Source organism: Canis lupus, chromosome 37, assembly GCF_003254725.2.
Source record: "Canis lupus dingo isolate Sandy chromosome 37, ASM325472v2, whole genome shotgun sequence".
Classification (NCBI taxonomy): domain Eukaryota; kingdom Metazoa; phylum Chordata; class Mammalia; order Carnivora; family Canidae; genus Canis; species Canis lupus.
Genome location: NC_064279.1, coordinates 6,784,629 through 6,803,975, shown reverse-complemented (window position 1 = coordinate 6,803,975; position 19,347 = coordinate 6,784,629). Strand labels below are relative to the sequence as shown.

The window sequence follows — 19,347 nt, the reverse complement described above, 5'->3', positions numbered from 1 at the left end:
TTTGATGTTTTTTTATTTATTTATTTTTTAGTCTCTGACGTTAAGACTTCAAGATTATCCATCTTTGTCTCATCTTGTTGTTTATGTGCCATCTGTTCATGGAAGTAAGGTAACAAATGGATTAAAGTTATTATCGGAATGTTTTGTGGATACTCTGGCTAAATAAGTTATTTTCTGATGAATTCTTCAGCATAGTGCTTATCTGAAACAATGGCCTGTTTGATGATCCACCTAAGACTGTTAAATCATTAGGATCGTCTACTATAACTTGAACTAAGCAGAATAAACCCAAGTCTCTGTGTTTAAAGTGGGAACTAACTTTATAAATTAGTCTTTCAAAATCTATTCATTATTAAGTACCCTTTTATGTGCAAGACTCTGTGGAATTATAGGAGGCACACAAATAAGACATGAATCCTAATCTCAAAAAGCTACGTATTGTTGGGTAGGGAGAGAGAAACATTTGGAAATGGAAGAGTGAGAATAAAAGAGGTACCCAAAAATATAATACAAATCAGAATATAGCAAATAAATGAAAAGTATAAAAAGGGAAATGAATGATAGAATGAGGAAAGGCTTTATTATGAGATGATATTTAAATTTGCCCTAAAGTATAGTTATGAAAAAAAAAAGTGTAGTTATGTTTTTATGGGTAGGATGAGCATTGTAGACCTGAGCTGTCCAATATGGGAGCTACTAGCACATGTGGCTATTTAAATTACAAGTAATTAAAACTAATAAAATTAAAAATTCAGTTCCTTAGTTGTACTAGCCACATTCCAGATGCTCAATAGTAACATCATTGCAGAAAGTTACCATGAACAGCACTGCTGGGACAAAGAAATTATGAAATCTAAGCATGGAAGTATGAAAGTGTTTGGAAAACAGTGAATAGTAATTTTAAAAAGATGGCCACCATGATGAGAATAGTAGTAGAAGAAAAGTCTGGGAAAGCAGTTCATGGTACTATGGAGGACCTCAGTTGGAAGATGCAGAGAACTTCATAGAATTCAGGAGTTAGTAGGCAGCTGAAGGATTTTCACAGTAACAGAAATGAGATCAGAGCCATTTTGAAGATGAATCTATTTATGATGTGCATGGATTAGAATCAGAGAGATGAGCTGCTACCTAAGGGATTATGAGGGTTTGAACTAGGGAAGTAAGAGTAGAAATAAAAGGATGGTGATTTTTGAGAGAAACTGGTGGCGGGGGGGGGGGGGGGGGGGGCGGTGGCGGGGCTGAGCAAGAAGATGAAGAAGATGGAAGTAAAAGACCCTTTATTTCCCTTTCCACGTTTCACCCAACAAACTTATCCTTCAGTATCTAACCTCAATGTTCCTGTTAGTCTTTTCATGACTTGTCCCGGTAACCTCTTACTTCCATGACACCTTATTTATAACTTCTTTGAGGAATTATGCTGAATTACAATTTATTTATCTCTCTATTACTGTCATCATATTGTGAATTCTTTGGGAGTAAGACCAAATAGATTTTATTCTACTTTGCATCCTTAACCTTTAGCAACTTCCTGCCATGTAAATCCTCAAAAAATACTTCTTTAATGAGAAGTTGTTGAGATTTGAGGCCAGAACCATTAGGAAAAATTTAAAGATAAAGGGAAAAGGGAATGTAGTTGGGAGGTAACTCAAAGACTGAGTCTCACAAGTACCTTATAATGAATTCATTGTTTTGTTTTGTTTAGCTCAGGTAAGGGGTAATTCAAAATCTGCAATTCTAAAAACCTCTCTTTAGGGATCCCTGGGTGGCACAGTGGTTTAGCGCCTGCCTTTGGCCCAGGGCCATCCTGGAGACCCGGGATCGAATCCCACGTTAGGCTCCCGGTGCATGGAGTCTGCTTCTCCCTCTGCCTATGTCTCTGCCTCTCTCTCTCTCTCTCTATCATAAATAAATAAATTTTAAAAAAAAATTTATAATAAAAATAAAAACCTCTCTTTAGGGTTTTTTTTTCTGTCCGGTAAGTTGGTTTTGAATGAATTTAAACATCTTTCCCAACCTTGGAAAGGCTCTGTCTGGTTTTTCCAAGAAATTAATGAGCCTTTCACAAATAGCCAGCCTTAGTGCCTAATGAATACTTAATGTGTCTTAATGGTCTTTGGAAAGTAACACTTGCTGACTCTATTGTTGCATACCCAGACTCACAAGGATGTTAATTTAGACCTTTTATAATTTCTACATATCTGTTTTAACCCATCATCAGGATACATACATTTAAGTATACAGTTTGAAAATTTTTTGCAGTCAACTGACAATATACTTTTCAAAATGTAAATATGGAATTATTTGTGGTTTTTTTATGACAGAAAACAAAATAATTAAGGCCAATTAGAGATTTAGATAGACCCTTGAATTCTTAGGTACGGGTAGCATTTCTTTTTCTTGCTTTCTAGATAGTAAACCTTTATTCGAATCACTAGTTTGAAATAATTTTATACAAATAACTTCAGCCATCTGTAGATGAATGGCAATATGTCCATCTCCTAGTCTTGTAGTCTAGTTAGAGTATTGCAGATACATCATTTATAGGAGATTCTTAAATAGTAAGTGTAACAGAATCACATTTCTTTTTGACTTTGAAAGTATTTGGAAATTTTTATCTAAATCTCTAATTAATCTTGAATTAACCTTAATTCTTAATGCTTTGATCCATCCTTTAAAGGTCCCTAATTCTACAAACACCTAAAACTAACTGGAAGGAAACTGTGGTATTCATCAGCTATTGTAAAAGTGATCCTCCAGTAATTTACTATGTTAAGCTTGTTTATCAAATTTTCTTAGTTTAGCGTGGCTCTTTGAGTAATTGTTGCCATTTAAGTATAGCCAGAGTTAGAATATGATAGGTAATAGCTTCTGCAAAGCTAAAATTTATTTATAGACTTTTATTTTCCACTCAAACATCAAGCAAAGATATTTTACCATAAACATATTTCTATTTTTCCTAATGAGTCAATGTTTTATATTTTAGTTTGTTATAGATTGTGAATTCTTTAAAAAAGAGACGAGATCCATTCAGCTTCCTGTAACTCATCTTTTTTCCTTTGGTAAGTACTTTGATTTTAGATTTTTTTTTTTAGATTTTATTTATTTATTCATGAGAGATACACAGAGAGAGGCAGAGACATAAGCAGGCTCTCTGTGGGGAGCCTGATATGGAACTTGATCCCAGGACCCTAGGATCATGACTGGAACCAAGGGTAGCCGCTCAACCCCTGAGCTACTCAGGCATCCCTGATTTTGGAAATCTTAAGAATTGCCTTTTTTTTTTCTTAAGTAGGCTTGATGCCCAGTGTGGAACCCAGAGCAAGGCTTGAACTCAGGACCCAGGGTCAGGATCTGAGCTGAAATCAACAGTCAACTGACTGACCACCCAAGAACTATTTTTATTTTCAACAGAGTGCTGATTTGTTTTTGCTAGTCAGTTGCAATAATGGAGAGCCTCTAACATTAAGTATTGTGTATTTTCTTTTCTTTTTTTTTTTTAATTTTTATTTATTTATGATAGTCACAGAGAGAGAGAGAGAGAGAGAGAGAGGCAGAGACATAGGCAGATGGAGAAGCAGGCTCCATGCACCGGGAGCCCGACGTGGGATTCGATCCCGGGTCTCCAGGATCGTGCCCTGGGCCAAAGGCAGGCGATAAACCTCTGCGCCACCCAAGGATCCCAGTATTGTGTATTTTAAATATAGTTTTTAGAATAACCATATGATGTGGTCCAGTGGTTTCTTATTTAACACTGGGACAGCAGTCATCTTCTGAGAAGTGAAGTTTAACTTTCTCCCTAGTCATATGCATTTGCAAGTAATCGTGTGTGTGTATCTGTGTATGTGTGTGTATTCTTCTATGAATTTATACTACATAGTGGCCCTTTTAATAAAATGTTATTATAAGGTGTAAATTGCAATCTGCCCTATGAAGGTTTCAAGATTTTCTCTAAATATTTTTTACCATTTTTATTGTGGTAAAATACGTGTAACTAAATATACTTTTAAATTTTATTTTGGAAAAAATAAATAAGTAAATAAATTTTATTTTGGGGACACCTGGGTGGCTCAGAGGTTGAGCGTCTGCCTTTGGCTCAGGGCCTGATCCTGGAGCCCTGCGATCGAGTCTCACATCAGGCTCCCTGCATGGAGCCTGCTTCTCCTTCTGCCTGTGTCTCTGCCCCTCTCTCTCTCTCTCATTTTCTCTCTGTGTGTGTGTGTGTGTGTGTGTGTGTGTGTGTGTGTTTCTCATGAATAAATAAATAAAATATTTTAAAAATAATAAATAAATAAATTTATTTTGAAATGATTTTGAGCACTCAGAACAGTTACAGAAAGAGCAGAGTTCTCCTATATCCTTCACTCACTTTTACGTAAACAATACAGTTGTCAAAACTTGGAAATTAGTATTCATACAATACTGTTAACTAAACTACAGGCTTTATTTGGTTTTCATCAGTTTTTCCACCAGTGTTCTCCAGGTTCCCACAGTTGTCATGTCCTGTTCATTTCCTCTATCTTTGGTAGTTCCTCAATCTTTCCTTGTCTTTCATAAGCTTGACACCTTTTGAAGAGTATTTGTCAGTTATTTTGTAGAATATCAAATACTTGGACTTGTCTAATGCTTTCTTAAGATTAGATTCAGGTTATGCATTTTTAGCAAGAATATCACTGGAGTTATGTGTACTTCTTAGTGTTTCCTGTGATTGGACTCATGTCGCCAAGTCTAATTCTAGCAGTGTTAACCTTGATTACTTGATTAATGCGGTGTCTGCCAGGTTCCACCACTGTAAATTTATTTGTTTCCTTTTTGTATTGGATAAATGTCTTGAGTGGGACCTACTTTGAGAATGTTTAAGTACCCTTTATCTTCAAAATAACCCACTAATTTTAGCATTCATTGGTTGTTCTAGTCTGAGGCAATTATTACTGGTATTCTTTATTTATTGGAATTCTTATAAAAGGAAAGTTTTTCCTTCTCCATTTATTTACTTACTTGCCTTTTTTTTTTTACTTTTTGTTTATGTCAGTATGACTCATGGGTATTTATTTTCTTCATTGGATTATAATTTAATACTATCATTACATTTATTTCCTTAAGTTGTTCCAACTTTGGATATTGGGAGCTCATTTTAGATTGGCCCTTTGCCTTTTTTGACATGGCCCATCCTGAAAATGTGTATTTTTTAATATTTCATTAGTGAAAAGAATCTGTTACTTTAGAGCAGAAACTTTCTTTTAGATTTTTACCCACTTTTTTTTTTTTTTTTTGGTAAATATTCTAAGAGCAATACAGACATGACAAGTCAGAATCACTCATCTCATTAAAGTTAACGGATTCATAAATTAAGAGATCTAAGGAAGCATACCTTTACAAAATTGGAAATACATACTTTTTAAAACACATTACATTATGAATGTTCAGAGCTTATGGAAAGAGGTTAGGAACTTTATTTTTTTTTTTTAATTTTTATTTACTTATGATAGGCACACAGTGAGAGAGAGAGAGGCAGAGACACAGGCAGAGGGAGAAGCAGGCTCCATGCACCAGGAGCCCGACGTGGGATTCGATCCTGGGTCTCCAGGATCGCGCCCTGGGCCAAAGGCAGGCGCTAAACCGCTACGCCACCCAGGGATCCCTAGGTTAGGAACTTTAGGAGTTCATGCCTACATAATGGAAATGAAAACCTATAAACTCTTTTTTAATATTAAAAGTATATTAGCATTAGTTAAACATTGGTAAGCAATCAGAACTTTTTAAAAAAAACTGTTTGGTATTATAAGTAATACAGTACTTTCAATTCAACAGGACTGTCTTCAAGCAAAGTGATATTAAATACAAGTGGTCTGTTTTATAATATAGAACTCCTAAACTTTGGACAGGTAATTATTCTGATTATAACAAGCATTTAATTTTACTTTACTATTTAGTTAAGCAAACCAATAAACTTTTGTTTTTTTTGTCTTTGTGGTCAAACTCTTATTAGATTTACCAGGCTTTTAAAATCAACGTAGTAAGCAAGTGCTCAGGAGTCAAAGGTAAGTGTATTTTCTGCGAAGAATGATATTGTCATTTGAATAATCGATAGATCTTTGTTTGAATTTTCTATAAAACTTGTTTATTTTATGTGAATTAAAATTAAATATATGATAGTAGAAAAGTTGTCTATATTTCCAAGAGATTTAACATAGACCCTTTCTTAACACTAAGCATCTTCAACTATATCAGTTTAAATACCTACATTTAAAAAATACTATGTATCCTTCTGTCTCATTATAGTAGTAATTCAGATTTAGCTTTTTTACCAGTTTCTTAATACTTCCCATATGGCCTAATATCTATTTTAAGTCTTAATAGACATTATTTAATAATTTTCCATAATTTCTTACGTGATATAACTCTTACCGGTTATTTTTTATGAAATGAGTAACTATGTAGTTAGATATTATAGTAGCTTATGTAACATTTAGTGTAACATAAGGTTAATAATGTATTTCCTTTATATTTTCACAGAAGAAATAACTAGTATCTATAAACTTCATATTCCTTGGTCTTATGAAGATTCACTAACTATTGCACAGTAAGTAAATGAAAGAGTTTATCTTAAACTTTGGTCATTTTGAATAATACATATTCTGCTTGGTTTATTTAAATCATAGTGCAATTTTAATGAAACTATTTAAGTGCTTTTTATTATTATTTTTTTATTTAAGTGCTTCTTAATAAAATGTAACTATCTGTTAGGTAGCACTGTGCTCATAAGATAATATTTTAAGATAATATAGTATTTTTATCTGTCTGAATGATCTAGAATTTAAACCGTATTTGCTTGGATCATCACCCCTTCCTAGACTGTCCTCCAGTGCCTATCCTAGATGAAGGAGCATTCAAACAACTGTGGTACATTTGGAAAAGTGTCCATTTATAATAACATGTCTGACAACTGTCTTCCTCTTCATTGTTTCATTGTGTTGTGTGAGGACTGAGTGATGGACAGAAAACAGCATTTTGTATTTGAGAATTAATATTTAAGTTATCTTTTCAGGGTACCATCTTCCACAGAAATTTCTCTGAAACTACATATTGCTCAACCAGAAAATGACAGCCATGTAGCATTATTAAAAATGTATACATCTTCAGATTGTCAGTATGAAGTAAGTTGTATATTTACTTAATTTTTAAGATAATAATTATTGAATAAATAGCCAATATATTTTTATATTAGCCTTAGATACATGGCAATGTGGAAACCAATATAAATATGTAATAGACATTTATGGTGCTTTAAATATTCTCCATTTTGCCTTTTAGCACCACCTGTATTTCCTTAGCTGAACCATTAAAAGTATACATCTTAAGAAGTAATAGAAATAAAAATTGATACTATAGATTAACGTTCTAGATTTGGAAGCCCAAAGTCCAGAATTCTGTATAAATTGAAGAACATCATGAAATCAGCTGACATGACTTTACTGAAACAATTGCCATGATATGTAATGGTTTCCAGCTCCACTGGATAAGTTTGAGAATCTTTCCTTTTCATTAGCTTTTAAAATCTATTGTCGTTAATATGTGCAGAGCAGTATGCCTGCTGTGTTTGTTTTACAATCACAGTACATCTCTGCGCCAGAGAAGGGAAAATAGACTTGAAAAACATTTACTCTTAAGGATTCATGAACTACAAGATTCCCTCTGTATCAGAACATCCCGGGTTCTAAGGATTCCAGATTTAAGAGATTGAAGTATACATTTTAATGGCAGTTTCTGGTTTATGTGAAATATCTTCTTTCTATTCAGTTCCTTTAAGCCAACCTTAGATATTTAGATTCTTCATTAGAACTTTCTTGGAGTGAGCTAGAATTGGTAGGATAGACTATAGGTAGCAACAAGTTTCAGTTGGACCTAAGCTATGAGTTATTTTAGATTTTGTGGAATTTATTAATGCTTTGGTATCTTGTTTTCTGTTTTAACACTGAAGGATCTTGTAAGGCTGTGATGGTTTTTAACATGTGCCTTCATATTTCTAATAGCAATAGTGAGAATTGCATTAATAATTTGGCTCCAAATACTGCACACTCTTAAAATGTTCATGTTTTTATAAGTACTTTATGTTTTTAAAAGTATTTTGAATAGTCATTTTATCATTTCCATATGAAATACGTATTTCCTTTTCCCAGACTTCCTAATATCAAAAAAGCTGTATTTATAATAGAGATAATTAATAATGAATTTCTTTTTAAAATATTGTTTTGGCTTAAATGTTACCAAATATGCTCTGTTTGTTCCTGATCTTATCTCATATGAAATTTATTTTTATGAAATTTACTTAGAAATGGCTTAGCTTAACTATACCTAGTGCTACACAGTAGTAGGTTTGGGATTTTAAAATATTAGTTATATGTAGATTAATTTGTGCTTAATTGTTCAGCAAACATATGTATAGCTTCTAGATTCAGTCATTCAATCATTTTCTTTAGCTTGCATGATCTGGTACTAAGATATTCTGGTTAATCAAATATTCTAGTTAGTAAAAGGTTACCATATGTACCATAGCATTCATCCAGTTGTCAAAAAATTAGAATCCAGGAAAATATACTGAACAATAAAACTACGCTTCATATAAGTTAAAATTTGTTGTCAGAGGATTCTTACAAGACTCTAAGTGCATTTAGGTTGATTATTAAAAAATAAATGATTGTGCTTAGAGATGTGCAAAAGTGCTCAATTTAATAAAATGTGAACTAGAAGGTTTCAGGAGAAATAACCTTTTTTTTCTTTTAATGATTATTTTAAACTAGGTGACAGTTAAGACTTCCTTTTCACAAATACTTGGACAGGTAAGAGATTTCTGGTTGATTATTGATTGCCTTGTAAATAAGTATTATAAGGCAAGGGTTGTAAACTTTCTCTGGAAAGGGCAAGATAATAAAATATTTTACCAAACCAAATATCATCTCTTGCTCCTGCTACTACTACAGCTGCTTTCTTTTTCATCTTTCCTTTTTCTGCTTTTTTCCCACTTTAATAAAATTGAAAAGCCATTCTTGGCAGACAAATCATAGTTGGCCACACCTGGCTTTAAAGTGATGCTTTGATTTCTACAAGTGAGAGCTGATTCCTGATTCTCAAACAAATTAAGATATCATGTTGCTCATACTATACCATAATTAATAGTCTAGTAAAATTAGTAGGCTCTGTCATAGAAATGAACATTTTCAAATAACTTTTTATGTTGTGTGTGTTTAGTTTGTAAAAATAAAAAGTAAATTATATTAAAAATAAACATGTTCAAATACTTTAAATCCTTTTCGGGAGTGTCTTTCTAATGTTTATAAGCAAATAGTATTACAAAAATAATTTATCAAGTCATAGAACTATGAAAGTACACTCAGCATCATTATAATTTGCAGAATTGTGTAACCTAGGCATAAATAATAATGATTAGTCAGAAAAATTATATAATAGCTTTAAAATTCATTAAAATTTTATTGTGCCTTCTATTATTTTTATTTTATTTTTTTGCCTGTTGTGTTTTATAATCCAGGCATAGCAGAATTTTAAAGTTTAAGTCCTTTAATTCTATAATTTATAAAACTTACAAATCAAAATTAAATCAAAATTTTTATATGCATTATCTCATTTGATTCTCACAACAACCTGGTGAGAACTAGATGGCGATTATTATTAAATTTGTGAACATTAGAAAATTTGAATTCCGTGTGTAAAATATGCTACATTAGAAAGAGAAGGTTAAATGTTGGTATAAATTGGAAAATAGCATCATGGATAGTTATAATAAATTCTCTAGCTTGTTAAGGAACCTTTTTTAAGAAAAATTATAGGGGATAGGTGGAAAAAAAGAAAAATTACATCTTGGAATATAGGGGAAGAATTGATGCTATTGTATTTTTAGTATGTCCAAAAGGCATGTTACTGTACACGGTGGTAGGGCTCAAAATACAACATACTGTCTTATCCATATAATCCCTGGGGCTCATAATTCAGGTTAGAGACAAGAAAAGTCAAGTTAGCTTGATACTTGATAGCCAGGCATAATTATATGTCCACCAGAGGAGGACATACTAGTATTCTTGTTTAGGCAAGGAAATTAATCTAAAAAAAGAAGATATGTAGATATTATAGGATCAAAGGTGGGTACTTTTTTAAATGTCAGAGAATTTGTGGTAATTAAGTCCTTCTCAAATTACTGAAAAGATATAAGATATTCTTTATGTCTGTTTAAAAATTTAGCTTGAGAACAGGGGAATGAGTTGAAGATGTATATATTATTCATCTTTTAAAAATAATACATATTTTCAAAGTTGCTGATTCAGTCAAAGAAGACTGAGAAGAAGGGATGCCTGAGTGGCTCAGTGGTTGAGCATTTGCCTTCAGCTCAGGGCATGATCCCCGAGTCCTGGAATCGAGGCTCACACTGGGGTCCTTGCAGGAAGCCTGCTTCTCCCTCTCCCTTTGCTTCTCTGTGTCTTCATGAATAAATAAATAATGTTTTTTCTAAAGAAGAAGAGGACTGAGAAGAATAAAGAGAAACCACTTGAGAAAATCTTTAGCCTTTGATTAGACAATTTTCCATCAAATTAATTTTTTTCAGAAAAGGAAAGAAAAAATATTTACATATTCTTTAGTTACTCTAATGAAAGAGGGCAAAGAAACCAGAAGTTACTTTCTCAAGAGAATTATATGAACTAGTAAATCATTTCTATGTAAGAATGAAGTGTAATATTGCCCAATCCTTAGATTTTAAGAGAAACTAGAAACTGAATATTTAGGTAAACATTTTTTAATTTTTTAATGATGGCATCTAATTTGAAATGTAAAGAAATACTGTGCCAAATACTAACACAAATGAAGCATGTCTACAATTTGAATGTGTTCCTTGGTGGCCAGTTTATGATTATTGACTTAGTCGTATCTTATATGAGTTGTATCTGTGGCCCAGTAGAATACTTAATACTCATAATAATGACAGTCATTGCGAAGAACCCGTTATGTTCAGAATACTGTATAGGAACTCTTAGAAGATCTCCAAAAACAGTAAAGAGTATTAAACGTTGATGATAACAGCTAATATTTTCTGATCACCTTGCTGTGCCAGTTACTATTCCAAAAGCTTCATACAAATGAACACATTTAAGCCTGAGACTCCCTGTGACATAAGTGCTATTTATCTCCATTTTATAAAGGCACAGAGAGGAGGGGTAAGGTAGCTTGCCCAAGGACACAGCTAGTGAGAGGAAGAGCTGTAGTCCAGATACAGAAGTCTGACTCTAAGCTTGCTATGCTGCTTAATTTTTCCTTCTATACTTTTTTTTTTTTTAAGATTTATTTATATGCATGGGGCTCCATGTTGGGCTCAGTCCCATGACCCAGGAGATCATGACTTGAGCTGAAGTCAGACACTTAACTGACTGAGCCACCCAGTCAGTTAAGTGTTGAAACCTCTTTTTCTGTACTTTTGATTAACTGAAGTATGTTATATATTTTCTACAATGTCATTAGCGGGTATTGAGTGTCATTTAGTAATAGGTAGAAAAATGCCTTTTTCCCTTTAACTCAATTTCTCTCCCTTCACTCAAAGCTGTAATTATAAATCATGAGTGGGGGCTAGAAGTTTGAGTCTTTCTAATCAGTTTTATCAATCAATCAATCCATGAAGGAGTTTCAGGGAGACCTTGGACTTCTTGAAATTTTACACACCATTTTGTGTAAATATGCATTTCCATTGCTTTCATCAGATTGACAGGAGTCTATACATTTTCTTAAAAATTCTGTGGAATGTAGAGCATGCCTTAAAGCAAATTTCCTTTTAAAATGTTAACATTGGGAGGCCTGGGTGGCTCAGCAGTTGAGCATCTGCCTTTGGCTCAGGGCATGATCCCAGGTCTGGGGATGGAGTCTCGAATCAGGCTCCGTGCGAGGAGCCTGCTTCTCTCTCTCTGCCTGTATCTCTGCCTCTCTCTTTCATGAATAAATAAATAAATCTTTAAAATAAATAAATAAATAAATAAATAGCATTAAAAGTTGCTTACAGAACAGAATAAGTCTTTGTTAAAACTTTAACATTAAAAGAAGAATCTAACACTTTCTTTTTGTTATATATTTTTATATGAATTGAGTCAGCTGAGGGTTACCTGGGTGGCACAGTCAGTTGAGCATCTGACTCTCACTTTTGGCTCAGGTTGTGATCTCAGGGTCCTGAGATCAAACCCCAAGTCGGGCTTGTGCTCAGCACAGAGTCTGATTGAGATTCCTCTCCCTCTTTTGCTGCCCCTTCACACCTCAAATAAAATAATTAATTTTTTAAAAAAGAAATTGGATAGCTGATAGAATGACTTGAAGCACTATAACATAATGGTTATGAATTTAGGGTCTGGTTTAAATCCCATTCCACAAGATTTCCAGAGACAACAAAGAACCTAAAAGCTTAATACCGGCATATCTCAGGAAAAGGGTCCTTAGAACATTGGTGCTTTTGGTAGATGCAAGTGAAAGATTAGAAGTGAGGAGATGAAGAGGAGAAATAGTATCTCAAGCTCTTGAGAACTTAAACTGTGAGAGAGTTGGGGGAAACGTGGTAAATGGAGAGGGGAGTGGAGTGAAGGGAAGGTATTGTCATGTTCAGGGTGAGAGACTTAAATTTGTTTAAATGTCAGTGGCTCGGTGAGTAAATGAATACCCTGGAATTTCATTACATCATCTCTCCTTGAAACTCCCAGACTTTGAAGTTAAAGCACCTAATGGGGCAGCCCGGGTGGCTCAGCGGTTTAGCACTGCCTTTGGCCCAGGGCAGAATCCTGAAGACCCGGGATGAGTCCCACGTTGGGGTCCCTGCATGGAGCCTGCTTCTCCCTCTGCCTGTGTCTCTGCCTCTCTCTCTCTCTAATAAATAAATAAAATCTTTTTAAAAAAAAATAAATAAAGCACCTAATGATACTGATTTCACACTTCAGTAAAATCATTAATGAGATTATGACAAAGTCACTGCATTGTAAACTCTTTAGATGGTGTTCATCCTTATATTCCTGGTGTTGAGTACATTGAGCCCAGTACATAGGTGATGCAATTTGTAAATTGAGAAAGATTGGAATAAATTATATTTTCATAGTCATTTATCTATGAATAATTTTTAACTTTAGTTCCATTTACATAAAAACACAGCTCATTTGTTCCCCCTTTTAAAAGCTCACCATTGAAGAAATATTGACACACTTGTACTTTGTAGTTGTGAGTTTAGTTCCAGACCACCACAAATATTATAAAAAAGTAAGTCAAATGACATACAAGTACATATAAAAGATATATTTTTACTTTATTGTAGTCTGTTAAGTGTGCAGTGGTATTATGTCTAAGAAAACAATGCATACCTTAATTTTTAAAACTTTATTGCTAAAAAATGCAGACCATTATTTGAGCTTTCCATAAATCATAATCAGTCATCCTAGATCATCATAACAAATACAGTAAGTAAAGGTTTAAAATATTGTGAGATTTCTCAAAATGTGACACAGACATGAAGTGAACAAATGGCTGCTGAAAAAATGGCACCAATAAACTTGGCTCAATGCCAATTGCTACAGACCTTCAATTTGTAAAAAAGACAATTATCTGCAAAGTGCAATGAAGCAAAACAATAAAATGAGGTATGCCTGTAATAGCTAATATTTTTTTGATAGCTTATCATGTTTGAGTTAATACTCTAATACTTTACACAAGTCTTTAAACTTTAAATCCATCTATAAAGTAAGTACTGTTATTGTCCCCATATTACTGATGAAGACAGTAGGAGTTAACAGGTAACTTGCTTGTCTGTTTTAATGTTTTGGGTTTTTTTTTTTAAGATTTTATTTATTTATTTTAGAGAGAGTGCATATGTGTGAGGGGCAGAGGGAAGGGGAGTCTCAAGCAGACTCTGTGCCCAACATGGGGCTGGATCCCACCACCCTGGGATCATGACCTGACCCAGAATCAAAGGTTGGATAATTAACTTAGCGAGCCACCCAGGTAACCCCCTACTTGTCTGTTATGTTTTTAATTGTGCAAGTTACTTGGTGCTCCCTGTGCTTGAATTTCTTCATCTGTAAAATAGGGATAAGAATTCTCTCAAAGGATTTTTGGGAGGAGAGTATGACTCAATGCATATATAATGTTTAGTATCATGCCTGGAACATATTAAATGCTCAATAAATGTACCTTGTAAAGAAAAGCTTGTAGTAAATGCTACTCAATTGTATATTTCTTTTTGTTACACCTTTATGAAAAATTCTAATTATATGTTTCTAAGAAGCTGTATGTTCTTAGTATTTATTTTACTTAGAATTTTGGGGTTTTTAAAATTTTTTTTATTTTTTATTTATGATAGTCACAGAGAGAGAGAGAGAGAGAGGCAGAGACATAGGCAGAGGGAGAAGCAGGCTCCATGCACCAGGAGCCCGACGTGGGATTCGATCCCGGGTCTCCAGGATCACGCCCTGGGCCAAAGGCAGGCGCTAAACTGCTGCGCCACCCAGGGATCCCTATTTTACTTAGAATTTTGATACCTATTACTGGAAGTACCTCTGTGGCCATGTCAGGAAAGATATAAAATGAAGAAAGACATTTTATTTCATATGAAAGTACATTTATTTCATTAACATGAATATTCAAAAGTTGTCCTTTGATTTGCCTGTTTTCTAGGTAGTTAGATTTCATGGTGGAGCTCTTCCTGCTTATGTTACATCTAGTATCCTTCTTGCTTATGGGGGGCAGTTATATTCTCTTTTCTCAACAGGTAAGAATGTTTCTATTCCTCTTATCTCTCTTCATTCCTTTCTTCCTCAGTTTCCTCTTTCTTCCTCAGCTTCATTACTACCTATTCATCCTTTGTGTAGTTAAATTCATCACCCATCTCTCAAGTGTACAGAGGTTTGAAATCCTCTGTTTTTTTGTTTGTTTTTTTTTAATCTTCTGATTTTAGGAGATCCCCAAGAAGATTGCTTATGTGGCTTTTCCATTTTATACTTTTGTGTCTGAAGTTTTTTCCCTCTATTCTAAGGATATCCTAAGAGGTAGAGTCTCACTAATGGCGATCGTTCCCATTCCATTCCTGGTACCTGATATAGTGTCAAGCACATAGTAGGCATTCAGTGTAATGTTTGGGCTATTTCCACTGTATCAGTTAGATCCTGGGACACCGAATGGAATAATTGAGAGTTTATTATAAATGAAGGGGCTATTTCAAAGGTATATCTAGGGTTAAGGAAATGACTAAGTGCCAGAGTAGAGCCATCTGATACTCCTCAGTACCAGGGCAAGGGAGTGAGGAAGGCTAGAGAGCTATTGGAGAAGGCAGCATGACTGCAGCTGCAACCATTGTCAGCCTGTGGCTCAGGAGGAAGAAAGGCCAAGAAATATATCCACTAATGTTCTTTCTGCGTATCAGTGTCTATCTTTCCTGAACCTAAGTCAGCCTCCCAGAATTCAGAACAGAGTAAGAGTGGATCTGGAAAGGCAAATACAGAATATATGCTGCATTGGACAAAACCTTCCCTGGAGTATAGCAATGAAAATAGTTTCCCAGGAGCCTACTTTGTAAAGCCCTCGTACACTTGTTGGGCTCGGATAGTAATCAAGGGAGACAAGAGATAGGAAAAGAGAGTGGGATCAAAATGTATAAAAGCTGTACAAAAATACACTCCAGAATTTCCATTTTGCCAAAACCTTCTGCACTAACTCATTCCATTTCAATGACTTATAATTTTGAGTCTGCCTTTAGTATTCATTTTAACCTTCATATACTGCTCTTGGGAATGTAAAATACTGTAGATGCTTTGGAAAGTAGTCTGGCAATTACTCTATGACTCAGGAACTGTACTCCTAGGTATATATATCCAAGAAAAATATAAACATATACCCACAGTAAACTTGTGCACACATGTTCACAGAAGGACTATTCATAATATCCAAAAGACAGAAACAACCCAAATATCCATCAGCTGACAACATGGATGCCAAGTAAAGGAGCCAGTCAGAAAGGATCATATATTATATGATTTCATTTATAGGAAATGTTAAGATTAGGCCAGGCCATAGAGCCCGGAAGTAATTAGTTGCCTGGGAATAGGGAGACCTTGGAGGTGACAGTTAAGGGGAACCAAAGTTTGTTTTGGGAGTAATGAAAATGTTCTAAGGCTGATTGTGGTGATGAAGGCATAACTGAATATACTTAAAATCACTGAATTATGTATTCTTTGAATGATTGTCTGGTATGAGAATTATATCCCAGTAAAGTTGTTTTTTTTTTAAAAAAAAAAATCACCTTTGGAGCTTTGTGAAAATACAAATGATGAAACCTCATCTTTGGCTTCCTGAAGTTGTTTCACAAATGATTGTGTACCCTTATATGAGATCTACTGAATTAAAGTAATTTTAATCTGTGAAGAGAATCTTTATGATAGTAATGACCCTCGCCTTTTCTGACATGAAATATGTTGCTCTTAGAATGCAGTCAGTGTATAATATGACTCATACTTCATTACTATGAATTCTTTATTACGTATAAAATTTTTTTTAATCACCAGGTCATTGCTTAGAATATACTACTATGTTGGATAAAGAAGCCAAACCCTACAAAGTTGATCCTTTTGTAATTATGATTAAGTTTCTCTTGGGGTAAGTTTTATTATCTGTGATAATGATTTTAATTATTTCATATATATGAAATATATTTGGCCCCATAATGAAATAGAATTATTCATATAAGTATATTAATTGTCTTGTTTTATTAAATGAGACTTTTAGGCAGAGGACTGATAGGTGTATCAAAATTTACTTTAGTACTATAACCATTTCAAAAGTAATTATAGAAATTATATATAGAGAAATTATAGAAATTATATATATATCAATTATAGAAATCATATATATATATATCAGTTATAGAAACTTAGTCTGTAAATATACCAAGCTTTTAACATTTGCAAGGGGATGTATAAGGTCCCTGATCTTTGAATATCCCAGATTCATGAATACAAACCATTATAGAGTATTGGTGAAATGGTGCTTTTTCTTCCATACAAAGTATATTTTGGATCTCTTTACCACACTTAACATCCCATTTTAAATTTATTTACATTTTATGTTTTTTTGCTTAAAAACCGATATACTTAGATCTCTTCAGTCGTTACAACTAGCTGTTGGTTTTCTAACTTAAAAAGATCACTTATTACTTCATTACAAGGATCAAAAGAGAGCAGTGGAACTGCTTTAGACTCAGGACTCACACCTTGAAGATCAGTAGACTCACTTGGAAGATAAATGACTAGTTCTCTGCAAGGAGTTGAAATTTGTCTTTAAGTATAATTATGAATTGAGTATCATAGAACTTTGGGGACTCAATTGAATGGTCAGACACCTCAGATATTAAATACTTGAATGTCAATTGTTGATTTTTCTTTTTGCTTTTATTATATGTTTTCTTTTATCCACAGATATAAATGGTTTAAGGAATTATGGGATGTGTTAATGTTACCAGAATTAGATGCCATCGTTTTAACTAGTCAGAGCATGTGTTTCCCCCTTGTATCCTTGATTCTCTTTCTGTTTGGAACATGTACTGCCTACTGGGGTGGCCTGCTTTCTTCTACATCCGTGAGACTGCTTTCTTCATTGTGGCTAGCTTTGAAAAGGTAAAGAGTGATTGAAAGCTTTCTTACTGCTCTTAAGGAAAAGAGTATATTTTGATAGGGAACCTCAAAATTAATTTGCTTTCACTAAACTATAATTTCTAAGGAAAGATGTATAACTAGGAAAACATGGGTTAGTGTTCAAAATTATGTCTTCATCAGATAGTCATTTAGGGATGCCTGGCTGGCTCAGAGGAGCATGCAACTTTTAATCTTGAGGTTGTGAATTTGAGCCCCGTGTTGGTGTGGTGATTACTGAAATAAAAACTTTTGTTTAAAAAAAAAGATAATCATTTATTGCAAGTTAAATGCTACATTTGAATTTGACTTTAATGCCAAAAGTTAATCAAAAAAGTATGACAAAAAAGTAGTGCCTTGCTGGCTCAGTCAGTAGAGCATGCTGCGCTTGAACTCAGGGCCATGAGTTCAAGTTCCACATGGGAGTAAACAAACAAAAAAGTGACAGATTAAAGAAGTATTTTTAGTTTTTATGATTGTGAATCCTTCCAAGGAGGAAGCGTTCCTCTGACAATGCTTTATACGTTGACATTCAGTCAAACCTGAGAGCAAGAGAATTCCAATCATGCTACTTAAGGTCAGATTAAATGAAATGCATAAAAACTCCAAAAACATTGCCTAGAGTTTTATTTTAGGCCAAAAGGCATAGTTTGAAGTCACTGGTAGGCTTTTCTAGTGAAGCCACTAACCTCATTTCCACTGCCGCTGCTCCTCAGAAGACATGTTATGTGATTTCCTGTCACATAGGGGATTATGGTGTGATGTTCCTTCACCCTTCTGAGGTGCTTCTGACACATTAATAGCATCTTAAGTCTGGTGATCTCGAGACTTTAAGAAATAAAAACCCGTTTTCCCTCCTATCAAGATCAGAAATGTATGGCACAGGGCCTACAATTAATGATTATTTTTAGTAACATATTTTTCTAACTTAGTACGAATATCAGCCATAGTGTATCTAAATGGAAGAGGAGCTATCACAGTGTATTACAGACTATACAGTCAAATATGTGTCATCCCTTGCCGTTATGACAAAATATTTTACTGCTTCCCTTACAGTACTTGCATATTGATAAATAGGAGAGCCTGGAAGAGTATACTGTATTACTTTCTTCTTATATGTGACTGTATAAACAACTGTTAATACTTTTAAAAGCTTTATTCTTGTTTTTCCAGGCCCTCTGAACTTCCTAAAGATATCAAGATGATATCAGCAGATTTGCCCTTTTTGACAGTTGTTTTGATCATAGTTAGTTGGACAACTTGTGGAGCATTTGCCATACTTCTTACTTATCTTTATTATGTGTTTAAGGTATGTCACATTACTGAAGTCACAATGGCTGGGCTTTGTGTCAGGCAGACGTAGACTTTCCTATAGGTATTGTTAACAAAAATTTTCATTACAGCTGCAGCAACCTGTTATATAACAGGTTTAAATGTAGAAGTTATTTTTAACATCTTAGTTATTTAACATCTTAATTATTTTTTAACATCCTAGTTATTTAAAATATATGGTCAACTATAGAGCTGAAATTGTCACTCTGAGTTCACTTAGTTTTAAAAAAAAGCAAAAGAAGGGGAAAAGATAATAATCTGTTTCACATTGCTTCTTGCTCTTGCAGGTAATGTTAACTTTTTAAGAAAATTTTAC

The 19,347-nt window shown here is 33.9% G+C and overlaps 1 protein-coding gene across 1 annotated transcript in view; it reads left to right on the top strand.

Moving 5' to 3' along the window:
- PGAP1 (post-GPI attachment to proteins inositol deacylase 1) overlaps positions 1-19,347 on the top strand; it is a 74,702-nt gene that overhangs the window by 42,171 nt on the left and 13,184 nt on the right. The window contains exons 13-23 of the mRNA XM_025441826.3: positions 32-109; positions 2,984-3,059; positions 5,809-5,882; positions 5,987-6,038; positions 6,514-6,580; positions 7,046-7,154; positions 8,799-8,837; positions 14,695-14,788; positions 16,578-16,668; positions 17,487-17,684; positions 18,873-19,008. Of these exons, the coding sequence (XP_025297611.1) occupies positions 32-109; positions 2,984-3,059; positions 5,809-5,882; positions 5,987-6,038; positions 6,514-6,580; positions 7,046-7,154; positions 8,799-8,837; positions 14,695-14,788; positions 16,578-16,668; positions 17,487-17,684; positions 18,873-19,008 (1,014 nt within the window). The remainder of the gene's footprint in view (positions 1-31; positions 110-2,983; positions 3,060-5,808; positions 5,883-5,986; positions 6,039-6,513; positions 6,581-7,045; positions 7,155-8,798; positions 8,838-14,694; positions 14,789-16,577; positions 16,669-17,486; positions 17,685-18,872; positions 19,009-19,347) is intronic.